Below are 19,193 nucleotides of genomic sequence, written 5' to 3'. Positions count from 1 at the left end.
ACAGAATAGCTACCCACAGTGCAACGCTCCAGAAATCGACATTAGCCTCGGACCATAGTGCACAACACCGAATTAATGTGCTTAGTGTGGCCGCGTGCACTCGACTTTATACAATCTGTTTTACAAAACCTGTTTATGTAAAATCGGAATAATCCCGTAGTGAAGACGTATCCATACAAATGTGTGTCCCCTCATCTAGAGACAGTGCTGCATGGATTTAACACATGGCAGTGACTTTTTATTTTATTTATATTTAATGTAAAGGAAGAGAAGAAAGGAATTTTTATCCAAAAGAAATAGCAATACAGCCACCACATGCAAATAAAAACAGTTCCACATATGTGTGCAATGCACCACCACAACCAGTTACTTTTATTGAAGAAAGAACAAGTTATTATGAGTGACACAAGGGGTCTCTTGTGGATTTTTTTCTAGCTTGAGACATTCTCTGCAGCCCAAAGGAAAAGGATCCAGGGATTTTAGAAGCAAGGCATCATCTGCCAGATTCCCAGAGATCCTGCATTGACAATTTCTGCTGACGTCACTCACTGGCTGAGCTGCAAAAAGGAAAGAAACTCTCACATTCTCTGTTTATATCCAGTGACGCAAGGAAAATGTGGCATTGCATTTCAAATTAAAAGCAGAGCAGGAATTTCCCCATCACTGAACTGTGAGGGCAGATATTCCCAGCTATCTCCAGAGCAGGGGATTCATTTTTCTCTTGCCACATTGTGCTACAGAGATTTAATCAACATAGTCAGATATAGCTAAACATGTGATCTAGCTGCCTACTTGGCTCACCTGGTAAATATATTTGACTGTGGAACATGGATCTCTCCTCTATGCCTTACTCTCTAGTAAAAAAGGCAGGTTATTAAAAAATAAAATCCTTTCTATTTGCATTGTGAAAAGATAAGAAACAACCAAAAATAGAGACATGAATTCAAGGAGTGAGGAGAGGAATCACTGCTTATTGACTGTTCAGCAGCTTTAAACATGATGGGTGCCTACACAGATGAAAGAACACCTCCCATTGCTCTAGGTAGCCTCCTCACTGAAGCACCTTGGCACAGCAACAGTGCTACTGCGGTGCTATAGTAGCTGTTTATGAGTAGACAAGCCCATACTGTGTGGGAAAATGACTCGCACCTCCCAACTTCTTCTCTGAGTCCTGCCCCTGCTACAACATTATTTTGAGCCCGCTGAGGCTCCTGTATAGTTTAAGGGGAGGGAGATCCAGCAGGTAACAAGCAGAACAGGGCTAGAATGGGCTACAGATAAGCAATGAGACCAAATTAACTTCACTCTAAGAATTTTCACATTTAAACCAGTAAAAAGAAATTCTGAACAATGTTAGCAATGAAGTCACTAGGGATTGTAACTGCTCTGGAATTCTAAAGGGAGAAACGTGGAGGCAATGAGTAGGTACTGAGGTACCTTAAGGACTGAAGGTAACAACAGTCCTTAAAGTAAACTGGTATTTATTGAATTCCATTGAAGAGTGAGCATATCTGATAATACACACGTGTGCCCCAGCTGTCAGTGTGTTACACATTCCCAGCAGTGGTGGCTTTGAGTCTAAAGGTTGGATCCTGTGAAGCTTTTTTGAACAAAAGGTGTTTTTGTTCAAACTGAAGACACTGGAGCATTTAGCCCTGGAGGAATCTGGTTGAAACCACAGAGAGCTGGCCAAGAAGGCACGGCAGCCTTCACACGTGTGCTCACAAGAGCCTCCATCCCAGAAACACACATAGCAGAAACTGTATTCTCATCATATTTTCAGGATCTGGACCCACATTTTATGTAGCCCAGCTGCAAGCATGTGGCCCTGCCTCTGTTGGATCAGCAATTCTCACATTTTCATCATTTTGTTCGTTTCCAATATTTCACAGTGGAGTGGAGTTTGTACTGAGGACCAGGCCACAAATTGAGTTTCACTCTGCTGCCATTTTTAAGTGGAGTAGTTATATCCTCACGGTGAGGGGGCAGCTTACCTTCTCATCAGTTTGGGTGAGTAATTTAGCCCCTGTCTGATCAATGAGCTCTGGAATCTGGGGAAAACAAAAGTCAAAACTTGAATAAACAAATCTTTCTAGACTGAATGAACATTTCTTCCCCACTGCTCTTTTCATGTAGGACTCCCAAATCCTCTCCTACTCAGCTCTTCTCTGAGCTCCTCCCAGTTTGCTTTTGTAGGCTTCATTTTTGAGTCATTTCTTTCTGTTAAGATACGTTCTCCTACTCTCCCCTGCTCTCTTTCTTGCAAGAGAGACTCACAACAGATCCTCCCAACTTCTTGGAGTTTGATGAGAGCAGGCCTTTCATATCCAGAAATGATATCCAAAAAGGAGACCTTTCCAGGAATGGACAAGCATGTGAGAAGAAGGGGTTATAATGGAATCAGATTCGAAGTTGTTAATATGGTAAGAGTTAACATTAAAATACTATGGTTGAATGTGTTCTCATCTACTTATTAAAAATAGGATCCTTCCTTCAGTGATTGGGAGGTGACATATAAAAATTCTGAAAGCTATAAATGTATAAATATCAGTAGGAAGCCAACATATGGCTAGTTATTCTAGTTTTTCTGTAATAGATTCAATCCTTTTATACTGAGATATGACAAATTATGAACCCCCCTTCCCTCGCCGCTCTACCCCAAAGACACCCAGTGAAACATAGCTCCAAATCTGTACACATTTCTTTTTGGTAAACTGAGCGTAAAAATTGTAAAGAGCAGCCATTTTGGACACATAGGTGCTGCACAATAATCTAAAGGAGAAACATCCCCCATGCTCTCTCCTCAGGACTTTATTTTTGTCCTTTCTTGTTGTTTTCCACATTCTAAAATGAAACAACAAAGTAGACATAGGGGTGAGTCTGTTCATAGACCTTGTTCATATGATGCCAAGCTGGCAACAGAGATGGGGCATTCAAAGTGGTTGGGGGAGTGTAACTGCAATACATGAACAATACACGGCTCACATAATTGCCCGTTTGCTCCCTCTGTGTGAGCATTGTCCTCGGGTGGTGCTGGATGTTATTGGGTCTCAGAGAGGCAATATTCATTTCCAATATTTCACAATGGAGTAGAGTCAGTAGTGAGGACCAGGCCATAAACTGAGTTTCACTTTGCTGCCATTTTTATGTGGAGTAGTTATATCCACTATGACAGACCCAGACCAGTGGGGTACAGGAGTCTGGTAGAGGGCAAATATACTGGTCACTGGATGAGTAGTTTTCTGTTCCCTGAGTGACCAGAGCAGGAGCTGCACTAGAGTAATCAGGAACCTGCTAGAACCAATTAAGGCAGACAGGCTGATTAGATCACCTGCAGCCAATCAAGGTAGGTTAATCAAGGCACTTGGGTTTAAAAAGGAGCTCACTCCAGTCAGGTGGGGGGGGGGCGGGGAGCCAGAGGGAAGGAAGTGCGTGTGAGGAGCTGGGAGTGAGAGGCTGTGCTGCTAGACGACTAAGGAGTACAAGTGTTATCGGACACCAGGAGGAAGGTCCTGTGGTGAGGATAAAGAAGGTGTTTGGAGGAGGCCATGGGGAAGTAGCCCAGGGAGATGTAGCTGTCATGCAGCTGTTACAAGAGGCACTATAGACAGCTGCAATCCACAGGGCCCTGGGATCGAAACCAGAGTAGAGGGCAGGCCCGGGTTTCCCTCAAACCTCCCAACTCCTGATCAGAAACAGGAGAATTTGACCCAGACTGTGGGGAAGATCACTAAAGTGAGCAAATCTGCCAATAAGCGCAGGTCCTACTAAGGTAGAGGAGGATCTTAGTCACACCACACACTGTGAGGAGGCATCTTAAGTTCTCATCACGTTGTGCGGTGTGTGATTTAGCAATAAAGTGGCAATCTCTGTAGCACTGAGCACTGTGGAGTCTTTGAGTAAAGCAGTCATGAGGTCATTCTAATATGTGAACCATGTATAGTCGAGAATGAGGGCAACATGCAATTTTCTTTTGTCCCCTGTCACAGGGTTGTGCCATGTGTTCTGAGCCTTCAAGATCATTAAATAACAGCTATGGAAATTAGACACACAAATATTCTGTTCCCAGAGTGACGTTTGCTTTGTGGAATCCTCAACTTACCGCCACTGACAGCAAGAAACCCCACAACCACAGCTTCCACTCTGTATAAAAGGGGGAGGACATGTACCAAAGCACAGCCCCCCATTCTGTATACATTTTTTGACTTCACAAGCAGGATATCTGGTGAATCCTGCAGAGAGAAAAAGTCTTAATTTTCAGTCACACAGCTGGGTAAACAAGAGCTGTAAATGCAGCATAATGGGCATTTCTCATTAACTGAATTTCCAATTCACTGAGCCAAGGCCAAGTCAGCTCAGTTATCTTCCTGTACAGCTTTTCACTAGAGATTTGACAATACAAAAATGTCTGTAGTTCTGTGCCCTTTCAACGGCTGCCCCTAAGAGTTGAACAGTGAGTTCATTCAGCAGATATGCTGCCCCGCCCCAGCTGTACTCATGGTAGCTGTTGAAGTGGTTTTGACTCTTTCTGATTCTTAACACTGATGTTCCAAGCAATGTCATAAGTACTAATTGGCTAAGCCAGGTTGAACCAGCTCAGCACTGGGTTCAGTAGCTGGTACTTTTAGTAACAGGGGGGTTTGAACAAGTCCCTTCCAGTCTGAAGGCCTGATTGTCTGGGAGACTCTGCACAGACATTTTTGTGAAGACTAAGCACTTGGGAATACTTTCTCAATTAGCAAATATCAGGTTTAGACATAACAGACCAGTCCTTTTGAATTGCCTCCCAAATGTCCTTTAGGATTTTTAGATTAGAATATTTTAAATTAGATTTTAGCTGTGCTTTCCTTCAAGTATTCAGAATCTGATACAATGGAGTCCCAGGCCATTATTAGGGCTGTGAGTTGCTAAGTGTATAACATTTTATTTATTATGATTATTATCATTAATATACTACATATAATAATAATGATTAATACTAATTAATACATAGCAATGATACAGGTGCATTCTCATTTCTGCAGAACTCTTCTAACCCCACACAACTGCATTTCCAGTAACAAAGCCAAACACACAAATAAGACTGGGGATGAATATAGGTAAGAGAATTGGAAAATGGTCTGCCGCATCAGACATGTGGTTTCTAGTTCTAGACTACATATTCATTCTTTGGGGTATAAGATACCATTTAATAATAAAGCGATCCTTATTAAATTGTGCAATTAGTTAATTATTGTCACTGATCAAAATGTTTATCTTGTCTTCTCTCTGAATTTGTCTACTTTTAACTTCCAGCCATTGGAACACATAATACCTTATGGTATTAGATTGAAGAGTCCATCATAATAAATTTTCCCCTCAATTATGTACTTCTAAATTGTGATTGGGTCTTACTTTATTCTTCTCTTTATTTAGCTAAATCGTTTACTAAGAGGCATGTTTTCTAATCCTTTAATAATTCTTGTGGCTCTTCTCTGAACCCTCTTGAATTGATCAACGTCCTTCTTGACTTCTGGACACAAGAACTGGACACAATATTCCACTAGTGGCCCCAAGTGGAGGTGGCAAATACAGAGGTAAAATAACCGCCATACTCCTTCTTTATGCAGCCACAGAATTGTACTGGTAGTAAATGTTCAGCTGATAATCCACCCACAACTCCCAAATCTTTTACAGAGTTACTGCTTCCAAGGATACTGTCTCTCATCCTGTTGGTTGACATTCTTTGTTCCTAGATTCATACATTTATGTTTCCCTGTATGAAAACACATATTCTTTCCTTGGGCCCATCTTACCAAATGATGCAAATCCCTGTGTATCACTGAACTGTCTCTTCATTCTCGTCACCTGCCAAATTTATAGGTGATGATTTTATGTTTTCTTTCACATCCTTGAGAAAAATGTTGACTATGGTGGTGGCAACAACCAATTCCTAAGGACACCACTATGTCGAATGTTGGAGATATTATTACTACTTATAGTTCAGCCAAATTGAATGCTCACCTCAGGACTATTCTAGAACCAAATGTCAATTATCTGCTGCAAAACATATAAGCTCTACAGCACTTTGGAAAATAATTTTGAAAAAAATTATGATAAAAAGTTTTAGAAAACCTCACTATAAACATACAGAAGTCTCTCTATAATCTCCCTTTATTTCATGAAGATCTTACCTGGAGAGCTTTGCAGCACCAGGAGGAAGACAGCAAAGAGAAGGTAAAGAATCTTCATGGCTGAAGTTGGGCTGGAAACTCAATCTTGCTGGAGAGAAGAGACTGCGAGATACACAGGAGATGGAGAGTCTCTATTTATGGGCTTCAGGGATTGTGAAATGTAGATCTGTTGAAATCTTGTTTTGAAGTATGTCCCATTTATTAAGTTTGTGCTGCAGTCTGTTAATAATAATGATTATTATTTGTACAGCAGAATAAAAATTCCTGGAGAATTTCAGGGATGTACAATTAATTATTCCTTGTGTAAAGAAGTTACAATATGAATATTTACATCTAGCAAACATCAAATGCCTGGCTGAAAGCTCTTTGAAGTCCATGGAAAGCGTCCTATTACATTTGAATGAGGTCCCTAATGCAGAGAGGAACTCCAGAACACAGCTGCACCTGGGAATGTTCCCAGTAGGGCGTGTGCATTCATGTGTTTGTTTTGTACAATATTTATCAATATTTTACTTGTATTTAGGGAAATTCCCAAATGTTATGTATCAGGACCCATTCCAAAATGGTAAAATTCCCTTTCAAAATGAGAAAGAAAGTGAATAACATTGTAAATACTTTCTGCAGGAAAGGTATAGGGTTTTTTGTTTGTCTGTTTTCCCTGTATGTCTAAATTGAGGAACAAGTGATGTGTGAAAACCATGAGTTTTCCCCTTCTTTCCCCCATATAACAAGCATCAGCCTGAACAATAACCAATAAGTGTTTAAAGTAGAGGCATAAAATGTTCATGCATCAAACATATGGAAGTCAGTGACACTTGCAGGTGCTAATCTCCACTCAGGATTTGTCTCACTCTCTCAGGAGGGAGAGAAAAAGAAGTGATTGGGCTTAACCAGCAGCCAGGAAACAGTTCAGAAAATTTCCAAGTATTCTATACAGGCATTTCACACCTCAATGTTCCCTGGGGGATTCATTCTAACCAGCGGCCATATCTTACAAAATACAACTGCCCACAACCTGTCACAGACCTCTTTGGAATCTTCTGTCCAGTCATCCTTCCTCTTCCCCCACTCCATTAAAAGTCAATTGGAGTCACCAAATACATAAAGTTGAGAAGAGAGGACCAAGAATGGGAATCCATGATGAGAGGGACATGAACAGGGCAATGAGGAGTTGTCCCTCTCATCCCCAGTGACTGGTCTCTATTTCAACTATTTCTCTGGGGACAGAGGATCCTCGTTTCCTTACTAGCCTCTTTCTCCACAGGGACAGGACAAACTGCACTGCATGTTTCGCTGTCCAGTGGGAGCACAAGGAGGGAGCACATCACCCTGGTTGACCACCTCACTCCTCTTATTACCATTATGTTCTTGCCATACATATGGAGAATTTCAATAAAAAAAGCAATACTCTTCCGGGAAGGTGGCTGGTAAAGCCAGAATTGATAGTAGATTTATTTTACCCAATGTGGTTTATAAATATGCTGTGGTTAATGGTACGCATGGCATGCTGGTTTTACAGATTTAAGGATGGCATTCAATTCTGATAATCTAGAATATTTTTGGATGAAATTTAGAAGTGTGGGTATCAGTGAAAGACTTCTGCATATTTTGGAGGATCTCCACCAGAGCAAGATGAGTAAAGTAAGAACTAAAGCCAATGGAGAATGTTCTAACATTTTCCCTATTTCTATGGGAGAACACCAACGATGCCTTCTAGAACCTCTTCTTATTAATGTATATATTAACGATGTGGTGACTGTTTCAAAAGAAAAAAATCTTCAATATCTGTTAAAGGTAGATCTATCCCGGCGTTATTATATGCCACTGACATGTTTGTTTTATCAGCTGGTTGTTATCTCAGTTTTACTCTTATTTTAATTCTCCAGAATGGGTCACATTTATAATAAGACCAAGTCAAGAAACTGAGTGGAAGGTAGAAGAACATATTTTGGGATAAAGTTTCATCATTCAGGCTGCTGTTCGTCTTACCATAAAGACTTAAAACAAAAAGCCCTTAGCTCTGATCAAGAGGTCCTCCGTTTTATCGGTGTTTATGGTGGGAACAGAGTTGCCCCAGTACTAAGAATTATTAATACTAAAGTAATATTGCAGATACTCTATGAGATCCAAGTTTGATCTGAGGGTCAACCTTTTTGAGGAGACTTTTAACTCTCCTATTTATTATAGCTAGAAGATGTTTCTCCATTACTCATTTACCGTCAATACATTTTAATCAATACTCAAATAGACAGTGACAGATATAATTCTACGAGAAGACGTGGCTTGGATTCATAATTCTTAATTTGCCTTTTGGGTTTCTACTTCCAAGAGAACTCCTGTTTTTAAACCATAATTGAATAAGTTATCAAATCTTCATTTATGTAAGGCACATACTCAGTGCCTTTGAAACCATAGGGACTGCCACCCATAAGGGTAGATGAGGAAAGGTTCTTTCATGTCTTCATTTTTGCCAAGGTCAACCTGAGGTGTTAGAAGATCTCCCTTATTCTCTTTTGGACTGTAGAATTTTCCAGCTTGTGAGGCCACACTGGAATTAATCTCTTTTGTATACAAAAAAAATAATCACCATCTCAAAGGTTAAAGTATTTTAGTTTTTTTCTCAGTCACTGCATAAGATCACATTAGTGTTGATTTTTGCCCTTTCAGAGTAGCGCTGAGAAAGTTTTTAATTGGTTCTGTCTGATATTATAATGTATTCTATGAATGTGGTTGTGGTTTTATACAGTTCATATTTTTATTCACAACATACATTTAATAAAATCAAATTACATTTAATTGCAGGAAGATTGCAATGTAAAAACAGGCACAACTCACCGCACCTCACTGCTGATTGCATGCAAAGCCCAGATCACACTCTTCCCTAGCCTGCAGGCAGGACCGAGAGCATTTAAAGTGATAGTTTACAATTGTAATACAATTTTCAACACACCACACATTTCTCACAGCTGACGATGCCCCTCCTGGGTCCCTTCCAGCTGCTGACTGAAACCCAATGATCTCCCTTAACTGGCACCTGGCAGTCATACTGAGGACCATGGCAGACTTTGGGAGAGCAGGAGAATGTGGGTGTGATAGATGGGGATGGGTGAACTGCTCCAGATAACATAAACACTCTCCTGCACAAAAAAATTAAAAATGTCTCCTCTTCCTCTTCTTCTGACAATTAACCTCACCTTGGTCTCTTTCAGAACCAGCCTGACCCAACTAGATCCAGGAATGAAAAGTGCAGACTCAAAATGTTGATATATGGGAGAGCCAATGGCCCCTGCAGATAACAAGCACTTTTTCAGGAATTGTCTCATATCTGATTTTTGTCCATTTATCGTTTTCCGTAGAGACTGTCCAGTTTGGCCTATGTACATAGCAGAGGGTCATTGCTGGCATATGATGGCTTATATCACATTGGTGGAGGTGCAGGTGAATGAACGGGTGATGGTGTGGCTAACACAAATCAGATATTAGGAATGGCAATATACAAAAACCTGTAGGAGAACACTTCAACCTCTCTGGCCACACTATACCAGACCTTAAAGTGGCCATCCTGCAGCAAAAAAACTTCAGGACCAGACTGTAACTAGAAACTGCTGAACTCCAGTTCATCTGCAAATTTGACACCATCAGCTCAGGATTAAACGAAGACTGTGAATGGCTTGTCAGCTACAAAACTAGTTTCTCCTCCCTTGGTTTTCACACCTCAACTGCTAGAACAGAGCCTCATCCTCCCTGATTGAACTACTTCATTATCTCTAGCTTGCCTGCATATATATACCTGCCCCTGGAAATTTCCACTACATGCATCTGACGAATTGGGCATTCACCCACAAAAGCTCATGCTCCAAAACGTCTGTTAGTCTATAAGGTGCCACAGGATTCTTTGCTACTGTGGAATCAGTGAGGTGGAGGAGCAGCTGTGCTCTGGTAACTGTTAGTTTTTCACTTAGTGAAGGAGAGCTGCTCATTTTTACCTGCTAGGATCTGGCACACTTACATTGTATAGTGCTGTACCCCGACTCAAGAGATAATAATTTCAGTTTCACAATTCACAGACCAAGAACTATTCCCTGTGAGGGAGGGTGGCAGAATCTGGCTGTGCGTCTAGTCATTGTGCTTCTGGTGGTGTTCTTGGCGCTCTGGGATGAATCCTGGCAAGTCTTACCCTGTCCCAGGCAGAGTGGGTGACGTTAGCTGCCAAATCCATATCTTCCATCTCCCAGCTTATTACGGTATGAGCCTTCACTGCCACTTCCTAGTGCAATGAGCCACTGACTGGTTGTTAGAAACAACACTGTAATTACCATATTTTAATTGGTATTAATAGCAGACTTACAGATTGTAAATAAAAGCTCACTGCATGCTGCCTAGCAGTGAATACTTTTTTCTAGAACAAGGCCTCAGTTTCTTTGTGGCTGGTGACAAAGCTGGATGTGAGGAAGTGTTTGTGAACCTCAGAAAGTCTGCAATGTGTTCTCATTTCTGATGATTTACAGGCTTGTCATTTTCATTTGGGAATTACAGTGTTAAAATTAGGATTAATTCAAGTATGGGTGTCAAGCATTCCTGTCATTAATAGATTATAATTATATTATTCCATATATAGATATAGAGAGAGACTAATGGGCATTTTGTAACCAGGGTGTGCAGTTTGAGGAAGTTTTATTACCAAGGAGGTCTGACCTCAAAGAGTATTGCAGATACTATATCCTACAATTTTATCTATATTATAATGTAATACATATTTATGTCTAACTGATCATTCAAAAATAGTCCTTTGTTTTATATTGTAGAAGGTGATACATTTACTTGAAATGTTGAGAAGTGACTATCTCTAAGTATGAATCCAAAAGAAATGTTAAGTCTAAACAGCGAAGGCCTGATTATCTGCTTGTTGACAATTCCACAGAAAAAACTTTTATGAGTTGAACCTATCATATTGAGAGTGCGAATGAACCGTCCCCTGGCATATAGTGACAAACAAGGGGAAAAGATCCCAGGAGAAGGCGGTAATTGCATAGACACACCTATTTTATAAGGACAGTCCTAATATTCAGGGCTTTTTTCTTATATAGGCCCCTATTACCCCCCATCTGATCCCAAATTTTCAGACTTGCTAACTGGTCACCATATTAGTGGTGAAGACAATACATCAGTTACATCAGTTACCTGATTTCCAACTGACACATCCACAGCCTCAAAACCCACCTGACTCCTCTCTCCCCATATGGATGAGACGAGCCCCTGACTCCCACCTCCCCAACTATCAAGCCCTCCCTGCCTCATCAGACAGGACTCAAGCAGTTTCCACTACCCAGCCCCTCCTATGCCCAAACTCCATTTCCTCCTAGTACCAATTTGCTCTGTTCAGTGTGGTGGTTGAGAAGTTCTGTATATCTGGGGAAAGGAGAGATTATGGTCTCCTCATGAAGAGAAGGGAGGGGGAATCTATTTACATTTCTAATATGTCCTTTAGTTACCCTTGACTGTGAGCACTATGTGCTGACCATTAGACCAAGGTTGCCACAGACAGCTGTTCCTCCATATGCAATGTTAGGCTGGGAGTGGGAAACAGCACAATCATGGAACGCGGCAGCCTCTACTTACTTAATGTGACAAGACATTCTGATGACAGCCTCCACCTCTGAATTTTCTCTTTGTGATCCAGTGGCAGAGGATAATTTCTGACCACCATTGGTCTGACATTATCAAGGATGCAAGAGCAATGTACAGGAAAGACAGAAGTATGGCAAGAGACCACCCTGGTTTAACCTAGGAGATCTCCAATGACTTGATATTCAAAAAAAAAGACTCACACCAAAATTGGAAACCAGGTCAAATTACAAACGAAAAATGTATAGAATTAAATCCTCTGATGTTGCTCATGGAAGGTGCTAGCTAATATTCTGGGTTTCCTCCCCAATTGAGGTGTCCAAAAATGACCTTCTCAGCAAACATTAAAGGGGGGGGGCAGAGTTTGTATTCTTTGTCTATACAAAGACATTGAAGAACAACTGTTTGTGAGGGACTTTTCCATACCCCTGTTTGTCTGCATCCCCATCCAAGGAAGAAACAATAAGTCTGTCATTATCACTTATAATAAAGCTGATTACGTCCCTTTCAGTAAACATCACATTGACACCATTAGCACTGAAATACAGACAGACCAGAACAGACACGTCTCATTTTTCTTTGGGAAGGTGGCCATCAAGCTGCACCTGCGCTCCCGGAGACAGCAGGGCATTTAAAAAAGAAAACACTGCAGTTACCCTAACGATTACAGAGACCTCCCTCACCCCAACTACAGAAACTATTACAATGTGAGGTTGGATATGCCCTTCTTAGATATCACAGAGTCCCTGTGATGTACTTTCCACTTGTTTAAAAGAGAGAGATATTTTAATCACCATGGTTTTAGTTCACTGCAGGCTGAAGAATGCACTAAAACCAACTAGAGTTGTTCCAAATAGCCCCTACAGAGACCAGCAAAAAGAAAAGTATCTACAGCCATTATGAATGCTGTTTCCATTGATTTTCTTATAGAAGGGAATGGTGTGGATTATATGCCATTAAACAACATGCTACTGACCTTTGGTGTGGTATTGTTAAAGAAGATAGAACCACTCTGAACAAGGAGTCTATGGTCTCTAGGTGCATTCCTCTGTGGCCTCCATTTGCGGTCAATTGGATGTCATGTTGGGAGACCACCTCATAAGCCAAAGCAGTAACTGTTACCCTTACAGGGTCGTTATTGAATGAGTGCCAAAACACAGTGAGAACACACTTACCACACTGTTTTCTGTGGGCCTGTTATACAAAGATACTCCGGCACAAGGTGAAGCAATGGAGCTGAATGGTGAGAATAAGTGTTTTTGAGACAGGCAAACCTGACAACCCGGAACAGGAAGATAAGGCTGCTGGGTCATCTACATAGCAACCTTTTTTTTCAAGAAAAACTTCTGTTGAACGGTATGGATGTGAAAATAAAACTGACACATGGTAATGATGCCTTTTGCTTAATGGGTGAAGAAAACAAAGGGTATAAACTGTGGATTATATCAGTACTGTGATTTTTAAAGAAAGTACAGGTGGCCCCGGCACTGTCTGAATCAGGTGTAAGCCTGCTTAACGCTAATGCTGAAACAAAACCGGACGATGTGGAAATGGCAGAGGTGCTAAATGACATTTTGGTTTTCACCAAAAAGGTTAGTACCGACTGGACATCTAACATAGTGCATGTCAGTGAAAATGAGGAAGGATCAGAGGCTAAAAGAGGGAAAGAACAAGTTAAAAATTACTTCCATAATAAATTAAATGCCTTCAAGTCACCAGGGCATGAAGAAATACATCCTAGAAGAGTCAAAGAGCTGCCTAAGGAGGCATTAGCGATTGCATTTGAGAAGTCATAGAAGACAGGAGAAATTCTAGAGGATTGAAAATGGACAAATATAGTGGCAATCTATAAAAACCTAGATAAGGACAAACCGGGGAATCACAGACCAGTCAGCTTAACTTAAATATCCAGAAGGATAATGGAGCAAATAATTAAACAATCAATTTACAAACACCTATAAGATAATAAGGTGTTAAATAACAACCTGGATTTGTTAAGAACAAATCATGTCAAAGCAACCTAAAAGCTTTCTTTGACAGGATAACAAGCCTTGTGGATGGGGGAAGTGGTAGATATGATATATCTTGACTTTAGTAAGGTTTTTGATTCTGTCTTGCACGACCTTCTCATAAATAAACTAGAGAAATACAACCTAGCTGGAGCTACTACAAGGTGGGTGCATAACTGGTTGAAAAACCGTTTCTAGAGAGTAGTTATCAGTGTTTCAAAGTCAAGCTGGAAGGGCATATCAAGTGGGGTCCCACAGGGATCAGTTCTGGGTCTAGTTCTGTTCAATATCATCATCAGTGATTTAAACAATAGCATAGAGAGTATATTTTAAAGTTTGCAGATGATACCAAGCTGTGAGGGGTTGCAAGTGCTTTGGAGGATAGGATTAAAATTCAAAATGATTTGCACAAACTGGAGAAATGGTCTGAAGTAAACAAGATGAAATGTAATAAGGACAAATGCAAAATACTCCACTTAGGAAGGAAAAATCAGTTGCACACATACAAAATTGGAACTGACTGCCTAGGAAGGAATACTGGGGAAAAGGATCTGTGGGTGACAGTGGATCATAAGCAAAATATGAAACAATAGTGTAACTCTTTTGCAAAATCATCATTCTGGAATGTATTAGCAGGAGTGTCCTAAGCAAGACACAAGAAGTAATACTTTTACTGTACTTTACAGTGATTAGGCCTAGATCATTGCATCCAGTTCTAGAAAAGATGTGGACATTTCAGGAAAGATGTGGACAAATTTCAGAAAAGCAACAAAAATGATCAAAGATTCAGGAAACATGACCTATGAGAGAAGATTAGAAAAAATAGATTTGTTTAATTTGGAGAAGAGAAGACTGAGAGGCGACATAACAGTTTTCAAGTCCATAAAAGGTTGTTACAAGGCAGCAGGAGAAAAATTGTTCTCCTTACCTTTCGAGACTAGGACAAGAAGCAATGGACTTTAATAGCAGCAAGAGAGGTTTAGGTTGGACATTAGGAAAAACTTCCTAACTGTCAGGGTAGGTAAGCACTGGAAGAAATCGCCTAGCACAGAGGTTCTCGAACATTAGCAACTCGAGGATCCCCATTTTAATTTAATATTTTAGGGGGATCCCCTGCTTTATCCCAGGCCCTAACCTACTCGACCCCTTCCTCCAAGGCACCACCACCACCTCACCTCTTCCTTTCCCTGCTCACTCCATTGTCCCCCAACCCGCTCACGCTATCCCACTCTGACTCACTTTCACCAGGCTGAGGCAGGGGGTTGGGGAGCAGGAGAGGGTGCAGGGTCTGGCAGGAAATTTGATTGAGGGGACGATGAGGGGTGCACTCTCTAGGATGCTGTTTGAGTGCAGGAGGGGCGAGGGGTGCTTTATCTGGGATGGAGCTTGGGTGCAGGGGGGGCGAGAGGTGCAGGTCCTGGGAGGCACTTTGTGTGCAGTGTGTGGGCTCAAGGCTGGGGCAGGGGATTGGGATGTGAGAGGGGGCGTGAGCGCTGGCCAGGCCGCACTTACCCTGGGCAGCTCCACAAAGTGACGAGCCCATCGCTCTGGCAGAAGCTCCTGAGGGTGAGGGTCAGGGGGTCTCTGTGTACTGCCCCTGCCTACAGACACCGCCCCCGCATCTCCTATTGGCTACAGGTCTGAGCAAATGGGAGCTGTGAAGTTGACACTCAGGTTGGGGGAGTCAGAATAACAATGAAGCCCTATTGGGTATCAGCGGCCAAAAGGGAGGAAATAAAAGCAGAAGTAAAAAAAATGCTGGAGTTGGGGATCATCAAAGCATCCTACAGTCAGTGACCCAGCCCAATCGTGCTTGTGCCCAAACCTGATGGCACTACAAAGATTTGCAACGACTTCCGGCAATTAAACGAAGTAACCCAGTTCGATGCATATCCCATAGCTCGCATAGATGAGCTAGTGGACCGTCTGGGTAATGCCCAGTACTTGACTACCCTAGACTTGACAAACGGGTACTGACAGATTCCTCTCGAGAAAGACACAAAGAAAAAGCCTTCATTCTCTACACCAGAGGGTCTTTTTCAATATACTGTTCTCCTTTTTGGACTACATGGGGCCCCGGCTACTTTCCAGCGCCTCATGGAGAAGCTATTACGCTCACATACCAGTTATGCTGCTGCCTACTTGGACAATGGCGTCATTCATACCCCAGATTGGGAAACCCACCTAGAGAAGGTGGAGGCAGTCCTTGATACCTTCAGGTGAGCTGGCCTTACAGCAAACCCTTCCAAGTGCGCTGTGAGGTTTACAGAGGCCAAATATCTTGGCTACATTGTGGGAAAAGGTCTGGTAAAACCTCAAGTGAACATGTTGGAGGTCATCCAAAACTGACCCCAACCATGTCACAAGAAACAAGTCCAGGCATTCCTAGGTGTAGTGGGGTATTTCCGAAGACTTATCTCCCACTTTGCCACAAGCGCAAGCCCCCTGACAAACCTAGTAAATACCCATGGACTTGATCTTCTAAGATAGTCTGATGCAGCAGAGGAAGCATTCACAGACTTAAGGACTGCCCTCTGCAGTAACCTTGTCCTAATAGCCCCTGATTTCAGCAAGAAATTTATCCTGCAGACAGATGCATCGGAGATAGGGTTGGGGGCCGTTCTATCACAGACGGTCGGTGAAGAAGACCACCCAATTCTCTACCTCAGTAGGAAACTCCTTTCGAGGGAACACAAATATACAATAGTGGAGAGACAGTGCCTCGCCATAATATGGGCTGTCATAAACCAATAGCTAAGGGTTAATGTCTCTTTCACCTATAAAGGGTTAACAAACAGTGACCTGCATACACCTGACCAGAGGACCAATCAGGAGACAAAATACTTTCAAATTTCATGGAGGGAAGCCTTTGTTTGTGGGTTTGGGGTTTGGTTTTGTTCTCTCTGTGTCCTGGACTGGACAAGAGGTGCAACCAGGTTTCTACCAATCTCCCTGCTACAGTCTCTTATCTATTCAGAATTGTAAGTAAGAAAAGGCGGTCCTAGTCTTTTAATTTGTTTTTTTTTTTTCATCTGCATATTGGTACTAGCTGGAAGTAGCTCAAATTGTGTTTCTGTTGGAGAAAGTTTCTTTCTATTGTTTATAAGTTGAAAGACCCTGTAACTGTTTACCATTTAAAGTGCAGAGATAAACCTTTTACTTTTTTCTTTCTTTTTTATTAAAAGTTTTGCTTTTAAGACCTGTGTGAATTTTTTCTCCTAGTTAAGGTTCAAGGGAATTGGTGGGGAGAAGGGAAGGATAAATTTTCTCTTTGTGTTAGATTCTCGCAGCTTGAATCTATACGGCCTCTGGGTGAGGGGGAAGGTAACACTCCTCTCTGTGTGGTGATTCAAGAAGTTGAATCAGGCGATCTCCTAGTGTTCCCAGGGTGGGAAGGAGCTAGGAGGAAGAAGGGAGGGGGAAGGGAATGGTTTATTTCCCTTTGTTAAGTATCAGAGGGTAGCCGTGTTAGTCTGGATCTGTAAAAGCAGCAAAGAATCCTGTGGCACCTTATAGACTAACAGACGTTTTGGAGCATGAGCTTTCGTGGGTGAATACCCACTTCCTCAGATGCATGTAATGGAAAGATCCAGGGGCAGGTATATATATGCTAGCAAGCAAGCTAGAGATAACGAGGTCAGTTCAATCAGGGAGGATGAGGCCCTGTTCTAGCAGTTGAGGTGTGAAAACCAAGAGAGGAGAAACTGGTTCTGTAGTTGGCAAGCCATTCACAGTCTTTGTTCAATCCTGAGCTGATGGTGTCAAATTTGCAGATGAACTGAAGCTCAGCAGTTTCTCTTTGAAGTCTGGTCCTGAAGTTTTTTTGCTGCAGGATGGCCACCTTAAGGTCTGCTATAGTGTGGCCAGGGAGGTTGAAGTGCTCTCCTACAGGTGTTTGTATATTGCCATTCCTAATGTCTGATTTGTGTCCATTTATCCTTTTCCGTAGAGACTGTCCAGTTTGGCCGATGTACATAGCAGAGGGGCATTGCTGGCATATGATGGCGTATATTACATTGGTGGATGTGCAGGTGAATGAACCAGTGATGGTGTGGCTGATCTGGTTAGGTCCTGTGATGGTGTCGCTGGTGTAGATATGTGGGCAGAGTTGGCATCGAGGTTTGTTGCATGGATTGGTTCCTGAGCTAGAGTTATTATGGTGTGGTGTGCAGTTACTGGTGAGAATATGTTTCAGGTTGGCAGGTTGTCTGTGGGCAAGGATTGGCCTGCCACCCAAGGCCTGTGAAAGTGTGGGATCATTGTCCAGGATGGGTTGTAGATCCTTGATGATGTGTTGGAGGGGTTTTAGCTGGGGGCTGTATGTGATGGCCAGTGGAGTCCTGTTGGTTTCTCTCTTGGGTTTGTCTTGCAGTAGGAGGCTTCTGGGTACACGTCTGGCTCTGTTGATCTGTTTCCTTATTTCCTCGTGCGGGTATTGTAGTTTTGAGAATGCTTGGTGGAGATTTTGTAGGTGTTGGTCTCTGTCTGAGGGGTCAGAGCAGCTGCGGTTGTACCTCAGTGCTTGGCTGTAGACAATGGATCGTGTGATGTGCCCGGGATGGAAGCTGGAGGCATGAAGGTAGGCATAGCGGTCGGTGGGTTTTCGATATAGGGTGGTGTTAATGTGACCATCACTTATTTGCACCGTGGTGTCAAGAAAGTGGACCTCCCGTGTAGATTGGTCCAGGCTGAGGTTGATGGTGGGGTGGAAGCTGTTGAAATCATGGTGGAATTTTTCCAGAGTCTCCTTCCCATGGGTCCAGATGATGAAGATGTCATCAATGTAGCGTAGATAGAGAAGGGGTGTGAGTGGACGAGAGCTGAGGAAGCGTTGTTCCAGGTCGGCCATGAAGATATTGGCATATTGTGGGGCCATGCGGGTGCCCATAGCAGTGCCACTGATCTGGAGATATATATTGTCATCAAATTTGAAATAGTTGTGTGTAAGTATAAAGGCACAGAGCTCAGCAGCCAGTTGTGCTGTGGCATCATCAGGGATAGTGTTCCTGACAGCTTGTATTCCATCTGTGTGTGGGATGTTTGTGTAGAGAGCCTCTACATCCATGGTGGCTAGGATGGTGTTTTCTGGGAGGTCACCAATGCATTGTAGTTTCCTCAGGAAATCAGTGGTGTCGTGGAGATAGCTGGGAGTGCTAGTGGCATAGGGTCTGAGTAGAGAGCTTTGCAGCACCAGGAAGAAGACAGCAAAGAGAAGGTAAAGAATCTTCATGGCTGAAGTTGGGTTGGGAACTCTATATTGCTGAAGAGAAGAGACTGCGAGATACACAGGAAATGGAGAGTCTCTATTTATGGGCTTCGGGGATTGTGAAATGTAGATCTGTTGAAGTCTTGTTTTGAAGCATGTCCCATTTATTAAGTTTGTGCT

At 42.3% G+C, this 19,193-nt stretch overlaps 1 protein-coding gene across 1 annotated transcript in view; it reads right to left on the bottom strand.

Annotated features, from left to right (window-relative positions):
• LOC127050130 (uncharacterized) overlaps positions 1–18,952 on the bottom strand; it is a 166,667-nt gene extending 147,715 nt beyond the window's left edge. Inside the window, exon 1 of the mRNA XM_050951658.1 lies at positions 18,322–18,952. Coding sequence (XP_050807615.1) covers positions 18,322–18,872 — 551 coding nt within the window. The 5' untranslated portion in view covers positions 18,873–18,952. The remainder of the gene's footprint in view (positions 1–18,321) is intronic.
• Positions 18,953–19,193: the final 241 nt, after the last annotated feature.

Source organism: Gopherus flavomarginatus, chromosome 4 (assembly GCF_025201925.1).
Source record: "Gopherus flavomarginatus isolate rGopFla2 chromosome 4, rGopFla2.mat.asm, whole genome shotgun sequence".
NCBI lineage: Eukaryota > Metazoa > Chordata > Testudines > Testudinidae > Gopherus > Gopherus flavomarginatus.
Note: the sequence above shows the minus strand (reverse complement) of the source record. Positions and strands in the feature narration are given on the sequence as shown.